The following is a 14,074-nucleotide window of genomic DNA, read 5'->3' as shown; positions in this document are numbered from 1 at the left end:
AATTTCTTGACCTTCCTTTGCTCCCACGGAGTGATGCAGCTCTCTAGCAAGGCCACAGAGGAGCAGCGAGCTGCTGGGAGGTGTTCACACTTCACTGCAGCACCACTTATCCCCGGAATTCCTGCAGCTAGTGAATTAGCACCACAACACAGTCAAGTCAGGCATTACTATAAAAGCCATGGAGCTACCTCCTCTAGAGTACATAAATGTTTCCAAGAAAAATCTTGGACCCACTCTAGCAGTGAAGCAGTATCTCTAGGGAGCATGATGCCTTCAGTGTTTTTATTTTGGAAGTGCATTCTTCCAGTTCCATATAAAAACAAGCTTTTTTTTTTAAAAAAAAAAATGTGGCAGAAACCTTTCAGCAAAGGAAACAACATAAGAAATACCCTGTTCTTTTTAACAAGGAGACGGTTAAATAAAGTACTATATTTACATTTTAGAAATAGCTACATCTTCAGCAGCCAATTAGTGTTCTTTGTTAAGCAACCTTGTGATGCAGTGATATTTTATAAATACCATGGCAATGTGCATAGCAGAGCTCTTCCCCAGCAACTGGGTCACAATAATTAAACTTTCTCTCCATGGAAATGCCACATTGTAAATTTTGTGTTACTAGTACAAAAGCAAGAAGAGTCTATCCTATAACATATTTACAGAATAAAAATAATTCATGTATTTAATAGTAATTTATACCATCTGTGTTGAAATTTTCAGATAAGAAAGCTGTTACTGAAAATATAGGACCTAAAGCTGCTTATACAGTTCAGAGATGACATATTTATCTGATATGATGTAACTACAATGGTATGCATTCATAAAATAAGCAGAGTTCAAAGAATACCTCAGATATATTTGTATTTAATTAGAATCAGGCAAAATTCCAAAATGTGAACACAAGAGCTTCATCTTAGCTGTGAGAGCAGGTTGCCTCCTCTGCAACCCATTCCCACTTTGACCAAACTGTCAACTTTTGTGACGACTAATTGGAGCCAGCTTTTAGCAAAGGTGACAATTTCAGTTGCTGGGCTCATTCACCAAGCAGGGCTTTACCAGCAGTGCCATTAAGCAACTTCTGAGAAGGAAACTGAATACTGCACTCAGAGAGGAAAGATAACGATGACACGAGGCACCCAGTGCAGAGAACAGAGGACTGCAAAATAAAGCCTTTGTCTGCCTCAAACCCACACTTTCCAAGCTGAGCGCGGTCACGCAGACACTGCTGCGACACGCAGGGCCGCGCGGGCTGCTCACCCGAGCGCCGGAACCGCCGCTCGGGAAACGGGCGATTCTGCTCCTGTTTGCTTATTAGTCTGCTGGTTCTGGATTCAGAAGAACATTTAGAAAAGAACCCCCATGTAACTAAAGCAGCAACATCAGCACTGCATTGTCATCTGGCACAGGAAGGTCTCTGTTTTTTTTTTTTTTTCCAGTTCAGTATGTGAATTTCCTGTGAATTTCCTGAAAAATAATGTTGTATGATTGTTTGGAGAAGTGGGCCAACTTGCTCCAATATGCTTCAATTCTCTAATAATTTCAGTCATTTTAAAATGATTTTTTTTTTGTTGCAACAAACATTTTTAATCACCAATATGGCTGGGCTGGACTCTTACATTGTTTCCAATTTAAAAAACACTCGTATGCTCATGTTCAGTTATCTGCATGCCCAGCCAGTCACTACTGATTAGGGAAACAGTATATTTATATGGTAATGTAAATACTTATGCTATATATGCTATCTCATATGCTATTCTAGCCAAAGTTTCTTAGGAGATTACCCTTCATGCCATGCCAAGTGCACTGATGCGGTTCCACTGAGAAGTGATGTACGTTGTAAAAGGACTACCTGAATTGCACAAAAGTTGACTGCTTCCCTCCTTCCATCAGTTGAGATGGAACAGATCTAGTATGCCTGGTTTGTCACTTGCTTTGAGTGTTAGATATGTGTAAGTTAGTCAAAGGAGGCTGGGTTATATGGATGTGCCCCCAGTCTGTATCACTGGTAGTTTACAGATCTCAATGTGCAGTGCTTCTGTTCGCGTCTCACCCCAAATCTCTGTGTACTCCAGCTTCAACTGAAGCTCATCAGGGAGGGGGTAAGCATGGATTGCAAAGGCAGAATAATCATGGATGAGGAAACTTAGAAGATCCTGGATCACTACCACTCACAAGCCAAAAAATGCCTACTCTTTACTGAGGCAGCAAATTTGCTTCCTTTAAAAACCGCCTTTGAAAGCACCTGCTGTTAGTCCATACTCTCTAGGATGGCTGAACGGAACTGCAAGAACGGCTATGCATTCAGGGCTGACTAGCACAGAAGCTGCCCACACCTTTCTTCTCTGCACCCCTGGTAACACATGAGCACCACATTTCTTATCTCGGGATAGTCAAAAGGTTGGCTACTGGAGTTATCAAATACATAGAGGAAATAAAGTCAACAAGAACTCTTGAAATGAAATAATTGATTAAAAAGTCACACAAAGTGATGCCATAGAAGCCTTTTGTCTATCATTCATTACATATCTGAGCAAACAAATACAAGCAACAAAATTTCAAACACTGCATTTTTTTATGTCACAGCATGAACTAAAATGTCAACATGTCATTGTCCAAAATGACTAAAATGACTATCCAGAAGACACCTTGCTTTATCTTCCCCCACTGCTGCTGTTGTTCTCAGCGTGTGATTCCCTATCCTGTCCTCTCCTCCTCAAGTCCTCTTGAAGGACTGTCCTGATCTTGTGATTCCGGGTTCATCAAGGGTTTTGAAGAGACACTGTTGACTAGTGATAACAGTACGGAATTGGGTTGCAGTCAATTAAAAGTATATGCCCACTAATTAATGTCTTACCACTCTATAGTTCTTTAAATTGGAATAAATTTAGAAGATTATCAAAAAAATATCCCTGGAAAACTGCTAACAGATCAGTATTTATGCATGTGCTTTTTAAACATGTAATGTTTAAAACATGTAAACTTACTTGTAAGGATTGTCAACAAAAACAGGTACTCTGCATATGAGATCAAACCTGAAATAAAACAGTAAAAAATTACTTGCAAGCAACTTATATAGATATAGCAAGTCTTGAAAGATCTGGTATCTTAAATAAAAATAATGTAGGTTAGTCTCTACTTCTGTTTTGAGGACTCTGAAGGTGGAATTCCATATCAAGAGACTCATCAATGTTCATATCTAATCCAGACAGTCAGGCTTATTTGGTAGTAATAGAAGGCCTGCACTAAATCTTTGGATTCTTACTGAAAACATGCCATGTTTATACAAAAGACAAATAAATTAACTGTGCTTTGTCACATTTAGTATCTGGGAGGAGAACTACTCTAACGTTACCCTCCAGGATCAAAGTATTCCCTGCCCTGGCAGCCCTGGAGAGGCGGCGAGCAGCTTCCCTCTCATTCTCCAGGGGACGCGGCAAGGCGCGAAGCAGCCGAGCTGCCGGATCGCGCCGACAGCTCCGCCGGGCCCCGCGCCAGGGGAAGGCTGGGGTTTTTTTCAAATAGGAACATGTCCTTTCTGCAAGGTGAAAGTATTTCCCCCCCACCTCTTTGGAAGGAAAATTCCAGTGTTTTCCTTTGAAATACCACCTCAAATGAAAAGCCTGAACAAACACAAAGATGTGACAGTGTCAAAATAGAGCGCAGGAGCTAAAGATAGCGCATGCAGAACAAGGATGGTGAAGCACCAGAATCTGAACCATCTGCCCTGCAATAATGCTTGAAGAAAAAAATGTAAAGGGCTCTTTTATAAACTGCTTTTCGAAATAACTCAGCTACTTTTAACTTGTGAACTAAACATTGTATAATGCTGAAGCTGCTTAAAATAATGAAGTTTAGACATGCCTATCTGTGCAAAGATAAACACTTTCTATAATTTACATTTAGTTAATTGATAGATAAGGAATCCACTTCGTTGATAAACAATTAATTTCTGATGAATTACCATGCAGAGCCAACAGCATTTGTATCTGCTTTCATTTAGTGACTTAACACTTACTGGTTTAAATACCAGTGTTTAGAAATATTAATTTGCTGAATACAACAGTCTGAACATCTGAGAACAGGTTTTACCTACAGGCAGATCTAATGCTGTCCTGTTGCTGATTCACTCTGGTTCTACACTTCAGCTTCCTTCTCCATTAAAATACACCTATTCACCCTACTATTCGGCAGGTGAGTCATGTTTAAGTCAGCACCATCATACAACACTTTCAACTCAAAAAATCAGTTTTGCTTACAAGTTTCATGATCATGGTCACATCCCTGCATTTGCATTCTTACAAACAAACAAACAAATAAAAAAGCCCTCTCAAATGCGGACAGCAACAGGACCAGTACAAAGATTCCTGACGAACTGGAAAGTTTTTGCTAGATATGATGGAGAAAAAGAGTTCAGTACTGGGATATAAAAGAAGAGACGATGCACTCAAAAGAGTGATAAGTAAGAAAAACATCTTTATCAAAGAACTTGAAAGGATATTAGCAGACTGTTAAAGGCAGAGGGAAAAAAAAAAGTTGTAATAACTGAGATGATAGATACAAAATGCTGAGAACTTGGAGAGTCTTAGCTATCCAGGTGGACAGGGATAATGATATATTGAAAAAATTGCAGAAAGAACCTTTGTATTTTGCAAAAAAAAAGCTTTGTACAGAGATGGTAGGACCAAAGGAGAGACTAACTTAAAGACAGAACACCCTGTCACCCAAGTGAAAAGCAGGATGGCTACGCACTCTAATCACAGAAGCCTGGAAAGAAGTTTGGAAGAAATGACAGGTTGAGACTGACTTTTTCGGTCATATTATCTTAAGCTGTCTGAGAAGTCACTATAGTGAAATAGGTACAAAAGTAAAAACAACAAAAGCATGTAAAAAAAACTTGATTGTGTTTTAGAAACTTGTTTCAGTGACTTAAAGCAAAGCCATGGCATGTTTGACGTTTTCTAGCAGGCTGATAATACCAAAATCAAAATATCAGGGCTGAACTTGAGATAAGATTTAACCTGTAGATTTACTGACATAAAAATCCTTCTCATAATTTTACTGTCTTTTTACTACTTTTAGTAGGATGTGTGCAATTTATGCATAGAGTAAATTAAATATCTTGTTTATTTTACTCTAAAGTTACTCAAATTTTACATGTAAAGATGCAACTAATAATAATAATAGTAATAATAATAATAATAATAATAATAATGTCCAAGGAAAATTGAAAAGATAAAAACTTCCTACATTGTTGAATGATTCAGCATACTCATAACCAAGGTCCTGCATTTGGCACTAGCAAAAACACAATAATCTTCTATTCTTTTCCCAGAAAACTCTATCTTCAAACTTTAGAGGAAATGTTGATAGTACGATATTCCTGCTGCTGAATAAATCATAATTATCCTCACAGATTATAACACACATTTTAAAACTGCCCACTAGAAGGCAGAATTCCCTAGCTTTAAGTTTTACAAGCTGGAGTGATGACAACATGCTCTGCACTTAATATTTAAAAACCAGTTTGGTGGTAGCTAAAATAATCTCATCTGAACAGTGGAACAGGTGTAGATTTATTATTTTGGTACTTGTAAAAGCAGTATTTAAAATACATAAATATTTATAGCTTTTCAAAGGAACTAATGAATGTTAAGACAAAAGCATGAAAATCACTGGAGAGGCGTCATGTCCAAAGCCAGCTGAAATCCCACGTATTGCGGATGCACATGGGCGACTGCATCAAATGTTCCTGCAACACCTCGGGCTCCTGATGGATTTTGGGTGCACAGAGGGAGGGAGGACAGTCCTGCAGGCCCAAACAACAGAAGGTCTATGATCCAGAATGACAACTACTATAAAACCACTGCAGAAAGAGAGGCTTTAAAACAGCAGTGATGACAGGGAAAGAATACCCTATCTAGCCTTCCCTAGGATAGGAAACAAATGTTTAGCATGTCCAGAGATATTACAGGGCAATGGGGGTATTTGGGCCACAGAGGGAATGTCGGCAGCCTCGATGCTATGCAGACAGATTTAAAGAAGAGATTAAAGATTTAAACCTACTGAAGATCCATTTCTGCACCACCCTGCAAGGCGTGAACACGTATGGAAAGGCCATGAGGGACCGGCTCAGGGCTGGGGGCTGCTCCCGTGTCACAAGGCACCATCCATCCATGCCTGCGGGTCTCCTGCGCACAGACCCCGGGGCCTCCCAAGGCAGCCGTGGAAAGGCATCTTTGCTTCCCAGACAAATCCCTTGGGCAAGGGATTTAGACTTGAACTCCACGAAACAGAATAGAGACTGTGGGACATTCTCCACAGCTAGTTTAGTTTGGGGTGAAAAAATGGGTGAGTAACCGTTTCATCAATAACAGTCAATAACCCATTTATTTGGCTTCCTTGACCCTCCTGTTAGTTTTCACCCCCTTCAATTAATGTATGAAGTTTACTTGTTCTTTAATTCCCTGGTGTTACATAAGCAATATCTCGCAGAGGTTTGGATTCCCCTTCTGCAGCTAGATAGGAGGTTGAAGTAACTACAAGCACCTGAATCTGCAAAGGGTCCCCAAGTTCCTTGAAATGGGATGAATAAGTTCTCTGCTCTTGGGAGCAGAAACACCACTTTACATCATCAGATACAAGTTTTATCTTTAGTCATTTCAGTGCATTTCAATTCTATAATGAAATAGCAGTTTACTAATAACAAAACTCAAAAGCCAATTTTGTACTGAGGTGCCTTTAGCCATTGGTTATTGACTGATGTCTCTTTCAGTCCCCCTCTTCTCTATTTTAAGTAGACATTCTGGTTTCTCTGCTGCATCCTACCTCTACCTTAGAGAGTTTTCAATGCCCAGTTCTGCCTCCTTAATCCTTCCTCTATAACTGAGAGATTTGCTGGGGAGGTAACTCCTGGCTAGCTATGGAAGAAGTCAAATCCACAGAAGCTTATTTAAACATATATTCAATTCCTACTACGCGATAAGATCAAAAGCCAGATTATTTTTTCATATTTTTAACGAGTGCCCCGTTACCTTTATCACCAAGTTCTCTAAAAAAGGTCGGTCCAGGTTTAGCTTTTGTAATGTTTGTCAGTGCAGCATCTACCTCCTTTAAAGACACAAACGAGAAAATATAAAATCAGTTTTGAAAGAGGAGACCACTTGACTGGGTAACAGCAAGAGCAGCAAGCTCCTTTGAAGAGGGTAAGGACCATTTTCCTTACCTTCTTTGTGAGTTTCCTGGCTGGAGTTTTACCTATAATAAATAAAAAAAAATCATCATTACACAATAACCAACTCCGACTTTAAACTTTGATCAAGTTCTGTGACATTTCTTCAGATTTTTATGGGAAAATACTAAGTAATATGAAACAGAATATTTTGTAGCGGGCAGTTTGTTTCTAATTCCCACAACGACAAGAAAGGACAACATATTTTATAATACAAGCAGTCTGTTCAAATGTTCTTGCAACCCAGGTGGAACGGCGAGCAGCTCGGGTATCTCTGACCAACTTGCTAGTCTCAGTGCACTGGCTCATTGCACAGGTCTCTGGATCACTTCTCCTCACGCAGCTCCCAGTCCTGTGTCCTCCACACTTTCCTAGGCCCATGTTGTGGCCAAATGGAGCTGCATCCTCAGGAACACAACAAGTTTCCTTAGCAGGGGTGGTAAAAGATGTGCCCAACAGTAGAGGGGCTCCCCTTGCAACCTTTAGCTTCAAGCCAGGGAAGGGGCTGGAACATCCCTGCTAGCAAGTGCTTGGGTTTCAGCCTGGGCAAATCAGTGCACTGGTCTCTATTCTCTGCACCAGCAGCAACATTTTTGCTGATAAATTCCTCTCCCCACCCCCAATCCCAAATCAGCCTAAGGCAGACACCTGGCACAGAACATTTCAACCCAAATGTTTAAGTTTGACAAAAGTTATAGGCAACTAAAATTAGGGTTTTATAACTAGAGTGTTGAGTGACCCTAACAACAGGTGCTGCCAGCACCACCTGTTACTTTACTATGTATGAGTACATTTTTGTGCAATGTGTATACATATATTTACACACATAAAGTCACATAGATGGATACCTTCTATTTGAAATGGAGAAAAACAAATCCACAGTTCTGCCTCATTTGAGATAAAAGAAATCAGACTAATGACAGTCTGGCAGAACATGCAAAAACATATATTCACCACTGCGTCCAGCAAGACAAAGTCCAGCTCCGGGTGATGTAACTCCACAATTTAACGCTGCTCACTCCTGTAGAGCCCTCCTAATAAATGGGTATTTAGCAAATTATGTGATTTAGACCTCAGTTTAACGTCTGCTTTAAAACGTCACCTCGTCTGCACAGTGCTTTTCAATCTGCAACTCAATCACACTGCAGCAGCCCTTCCGGTTAGGGGAGACCTGCGTGGCAAGACGCCCGATCAGAGGGAGCAAGGCAGGCTGAACGTGCTCCTCTCTTCATCCACGTCTGACCAGCCCAGGCAGAGTGAGCAAGAGCTCCCAAAGACGGGTGCTGCTTTTCAGGGAAAAGCAAAATTTGGAAGAAAAAAAAAGGAAAAGTCACTGTACAACAACTTTCCCTGGAAATGCTTTCTGCAATTGCTGCCTGCTTTGAAGTCAGCCAGGCACCTGTGTTTGGTTAACAGCAGCTCCTCTCATTCAACCTGCTGCTGGCCACGTGCGTGTGCACCCATGGAGGAAGGACACGGCTAATTCACAGCGCACCGAGCGCGGGCCCTTTGCCGGCGTCTTCCAGGGGACGAGGAAGGAGGTCAGCAGGGGCTGCAAGCGGGAGCACAGGCACAGGCAGGTGCTCTGGGAGCAGCCCCGTGGCACCGGGTGGCCTCAGGGGCGAAGGAAGGGGAGCAGCGCGACGCAGCGGCCTCGGTGCTGGTCTCAGGGGCGAAGGAAGGGGAGCAGCGCGACGCAGCAGCCTCGGTGCTGGCCTCAGGGGCGAAGGAAGGGGAGCAGCGCGACGCAGCAGCCTCGGTGCTGGCCTCAGGGGCGAAGGAAGGGGAGCAGCGCGACGCAGCAGCCTCGGTGCTGGTCTCAGCGGCGAAGGAAGGGGAGCAGCGCGACGCAGCAGCCTCGGTGCTGGTCTCAGCGGCGAAGGAAGGGGAGCAGCGCGACGCAGCGGCCTCGGTGCTGGTCTCAGGGGTGAAGGAAGGGGAGCAGCGCGACGCAGCGGCCTCAGTGCTGGTCTCAGGGGCGAAGGAAGGGGAGCAGCGCGACGCAGCGGCCTCGGTGCTGGCCTCAGGGGCGAAGGAAGGGGAGCAGCGCGACGCAGCGGCCTCGGTGCTGGCCTCAGGGGCGAAGGAAGGGGACCAGCGCGACGCAGCGGCCTCGGTGCTGGTCTCAGGGGCGAAGGAAGGGGAGCAGCGCGACGCAGCGGCCTCGGTGCTGGCCTCAGGGGCGAAGGAAGGGGAGCAGCGCGACGCAGCGGCCTCGGTGCTGGTCTCAGGGGTGAAGGAAGGGGAGCAGCGCGACGCAGCGGCCTCGGTGCTGGTCTCAGGGGCGAAGGAAGGGGAGCAGCGCGACGCAGCGGCCTCGGTGCTGGTCTCAGGGGTGAAGGAAGGGGAGCAGCGCAACGCAGCGGCCTCGGTGCTGGCCTCAGCGGTGAAGGAAGGGGAGCAGCGCGACGCAGCGGCCTCGGTGCTGGTCTCAGGGGTGAAGGAAGGGGAGCAGCGCGACGCAGCGGCCTCGGTGCTGGCCTCAGGGGCGAAGGAAGGGGAGCAGCGCGACGCAGCGGCCTCGGTGCTGGTCTCAGGGGCGAAGGAAGGGGAGCAGCGCGACGCAGCGGCCTCGGTGCTGGTCTCAGCGGCGAAGGAAGGGGAGCAGCGCGACGCAGCGGCCTCAGTGCTGGTCTCAGCGGCGAAGGAAGGGGAGCAGCGCGACGCAGCAGCCTCGGTGCTGGTCTCAGCGGTGAAGGAAGGGGAGCAGCGCGACGCAGCGGCCTCAGTGCACACACTGCCCTCGCTCCATCGCGCTGGGGTGAAAGGGGACAGGGAGGGAGGAGCAGCATTTGCTGGGCAGCAGGAGGAAGAGGACAACAGTCCTGAGCCCTGCAGTGTGCTCAGGAGAGAGAAGTAAAGAGACTTAAAAAAAAATCTAAGTAGGAAATATGGCAGAGTAATAAACATGAAACCTGTTTTTGTTTAATGACTCTTCTCAAATGGGTTTAGAAAACAGAATTTCTTCCAGCTTAGTTAAATGAAAATGGCATATGGATCTCAGCAAGTCTGTACTGGTAGTCAGTAATCTTGTTAACAAAAAAAGCCTTACATTTGGGGTATTAGCGTTACCTTTCATATTGTTATTTCTGTAAAGTATTAGACTACAACCTTACAGTAATTTTATCACTTAAATTGCTTAATGAGTTTCCGGCAATAATTATTTTAATATTTGCTAGGAACGAAATACAATTACACCCTATTGGTGCTGTCACCAGATAGAAACATTTGTGAAGATTCAAATCTCAACTTTCACTTAGAAACATTAGCTACTTTTATTGTAGCATTCGTAATATTAGTTGAACACTAATTTAGCTCTTACTGCTTCTCCTTCCCCGGTATTCCCTTCCCAACAATGCGCTCCCTTTAGAGCACCAACAAGGAGAGCTTTGTAGACAGCGTGTGCTCCCGTATCGGATGTGCGGCCCTCCGAGCAACAAGGTCTGTTGAGGCCTTGTCTCCCATAATTAGGAAAAGAAGGACAACTCCTCTTCACAACAAATGCACGGCAAAGGTATCAACAAACTTCTTAGCCAATTCCGACGCTGAAAAAGAGACCCCTTCCTCGTTATTAATTAAACTGGGGTGTAATTGGCGCTGTCATTCCTGATACATGACCACAAATGTATCCAGATCTAAGTCTCTCTCTAAGGAATATAGCCAAGGATATAATTATTGGAAACTATTTTATGTAATAAGAAAAAGATCTGAAGGATTCACTTTTCTATAGTTTTATTCTTTTAACTTTCAACTGATATATTTTTAATAACACATAAATCAATGGCATATTAGAAAACCTGCTCATAGTAGTAACAGTCTTACTTTGATACCATAAAGAGAAAGTCAGAATTTTTATTGTCCTTAACATGAAAGAAGGGGAAGAAAAAAATTTTTTTTTCTACAGATCTGCCAAGACAGATGGAAATCCTTGATTAAAGTAAAATGAGTATTTTCAAATGTCTGTACCTACTTTACAGATGCCATCATCTGATTTTCACTATCTATAGTGGATCCACGAAGCAACAACCAGGTATAGACACATCTTTTGCAAACAAAAAAAAAGCCTTCTTAGCTTTTAAAGTTAATCTATTGGAATAAATACCAAGTCTACTTACAAGCATACAAATTCTGTGCCATTAGCCAGGAAAGTTAGCTGACAACCGTAATTAAAAAACCCTGCCAAGAGCAGCTACTTCAGCTTTAATTTGCCCTCGGCAAACCTGGGTCTTTTGTCACATGTATTTCTTACAATAGAAGTGTTTCCATCATCTATCTGTTTTTCACACTGTTATGTAGAAAGAACCTGACATCAATGTTAGGATTAACATTAGGAAAGGGCTGAATTAAACAAGTACCCACTTGTGCTCAGCAACACCCATTTACACCCCTATAGCTTGGGAAAGGCTTAGATCTGACAAAAGATATTTAGAGCCAAAGAATGAAAAACATCAGTAAGATCAAACATTATAACAACAAGAATCAAATGCGAAACAAAAGCTGAGAAATTTCTCCTTGAGATAAAGCAGAATTTCACACATCTTAATAATTGCCCTGATTTCTTAATATAGAAGTTAAATATAATTTTTAAAGCAATCTTTCTCTATAGCCTTAACTTCAAACTAGAACAGTAACTAAACGGACACCTTTTACCAGGAAAACAACAGATGCCTATCACTTTTCCAGTGAAGTCTCTGAGAAAATTGTACCAGATTCTCTTTTTTCAGTTCTATTTTAGACAGACACAGTCATAATCAAGTTAAAAAAAAAAAGAAATTGCAGTTTTTTAACATTTATTTTGGCTGGCAATCTTCGTTGAAGCCTGTGAAGTTCAAAATCAGATTGGGGCACTATGAAATTATCAGTTATTCTCTGAAAAACCATAGAAAGAACAGTACTGTGTACATCACAATTCAAAAAAGAGGGCTCTGACTCTGCAAACGGGTGCGGGACGAGCCCTTGCGGTCAGGCGGGATCTCGGCACAGCCCTCGCCAGGGCACGGCGAGGAGCGGGGCCCCGCTACAAAACCTGCTGCCAGCAGCTCGGGCCGGGGCCTTTCCGGAGAGCCAGGGCCGCAGGCTTCCTGCGTTGGGGACAGGGATTTGGATTTCTCCTTTCTAGCCGATCTGCAAAAAATCTGAACTCGGAACATTGTAGGTCTGTACCCAAGTGGATTGGGTTAGATAACAATCATATATGTGGATTTCCTCTGGGAAATGTGGTTAAAGCTTTTGTTTAAAACAGTCTAAAGTACACAATTATGAAAATTAAATAGTTTACATTCAATTCCCAGCTTTTTTGATACTGGACAGGTAGCTTAGCTGAGCGAGTTCTCCTGTGTTTATCCTGTTAGACTACCAACTCCTTAAAGAAAAGATTGTCTCCTTTGTGCCTTTTCAAAGTGCTTGCCATAATCTAAAGGGCAAAACTCAAATCAGTAATTTAGACTTTTAAAAAAGCTTACTTTTGTAATATTGGAAACAGATAAATCAAGCAGAGTCAAAAAATAAATTAAAAAAGGCTTTTTGAAGGCGTGATAAAACAAGTAGTCAGATTTCTATTATAACTTCTAGTAAATCAGTATCTGAATAAATGAGAGCACTATTTAAAGGAGTTGAGAATACACTTCAGCTAGAAATCTTTTATTGAGACAAGGCATTACTCTACTGAAATATAATTGATAAAAGTCATGTCAATCAGCCAAATTAGTGAAATGTAGCATCCGAATTAAAGCCCTGGGGTGCCCAGTGGAAGGGGCAACACTGCGCTCCTAGAAGTTTCCCAAACATTTTATAAGACAAGTCTTGTATCTTTTGGAAACATGTGTTGCATCTGTCCTTCTTTATTCACAGCAATCGTTTCTCTGGGGAAATGGGAAATACTCAGCCCTGGGCTGAGGCCAGCACTGGCAAATCTCCACTTCAGAAGAGAGTTGCATCAGCCCCAGCCTGGAGCAGCAGATTTCTCCGTGAGGAAGGCGGCCTGGGGTGAAAAGGGTGGGAGGCTGATGTAGGAAGAAAACTTCAAAGACTGACACAGCGGGTTAGGAAACTGAAACAGAATAAAAAATTAAGACAGGCAGTTCTCAAACTTTTGAAGGAGTGACACGCAGTTGTCAGTATTACCATGTCAGCTTACGAGGAGATGCTGAGAGAGCACGGCCTGTTCAGCCTGCAGAAGAGAAGACTGAGGGGGGATCTGATCTTAAGGGAGGATATCAAGAGGATGGGGTTGGACTAATTTTAATGGTGCCCAAGAGGCAAGGGGCACAACTGAAATACATCCTGAATGTATTTCGATCTCCATACGAGGAAAAATTTCTTGGCTGTGAGGGTGACAGAGCCCTGGAACAGGCTGCCCAGAGAGGCTGTGGAGTCTCCTTCTCTGGAGATCTTCCAAACCCACCTGGATGCCACCCTGTGCCATGTGCTCTAGGTGTCCCTGCTGGAGCAGGGGGTTGGACTAGATGATCTCTAGAGGTCCCTTCCAACCTCAGTCATTCTCTGATTCTGATCAGACGAGGCTGCAAGCACACCTTGTGGACCTCATTACAGGCCACATGAGCACCTCAGTCCTTGCTGGGACACTCACAGTTTTTGGAAAGGGCTGGGGAGGAACAGGGGAGCAATGTTTCTTTAGGTATCATCCAGGGAACATGACTTGCTCCTTGTCATTGGGCAGGTTTCAATACCCTACCCAAGACTCACGCAGAAAAAGCTGATGACATAGTGAAACTCCCAAACTTCCCAAAACATATACATCAACCACCGCAACCCTTGTAATGATTCAGTATACAGGAAGTCATTTTTTCCAAAAGGCATAACGGCAATTGGGACCAAGCAGGCCCCGCA

The 14,074-nt window shown here is 43.3% G+C and overlaps 1 protein-coding gene across 1 annotated transcript in view; it reads right to left on the bottom strand.

Annotated features, from left to right (window-relative positions):
- The window catches only part of MICU2 (mitochondrial calcium uptake 2), a 136,493-nt gene that overhangs the window by 28,242 nt on the left and 94,177 nt on the right, over nucleotides 1-14,074 (bottom strand). The window contains exons 3-5 of the mRNA XM_088522281.1: nucleotides 7,220-7,251; nucleotides 7,029-7,104; nucleotides 2,982-3,029 (exon numbers count right to left, since the gene is read on the bottom strand). Coding sequence (XP_088378407.1) covers nucleotides 2,982-3,029; nucleotides 7,029-7,104; nucleotides 7,220-7,251 — 156 coding nt within the window. The remainder of the gene's footprint in view (nucleotides 1-2,981; nucleotides 3,030-7,028; nucleotides 7,105-7,219; nucleotides 7,252-14,074) is intronic.

Source organism: Tinamus guttatus, unplaced genomic scaffold, assembly GCF_059628265.1.
Source record: "Tinamus guttatus ecotype Peru unplaced genomic scaffold, ASM5962826v1 Tinamus_guttatus_pri_ptg000150l, whole genome shotgun sequence".
NCBI classification, from domain to species: Eukaryota; Metazoa; Chordata; class Aves; order Tinamiformes; family Tinamidae; genus Tinamus; species Tinamus guttatus.
This window is presented reverse-complemented; position numbering and strand designations above follow the sequence as displayed.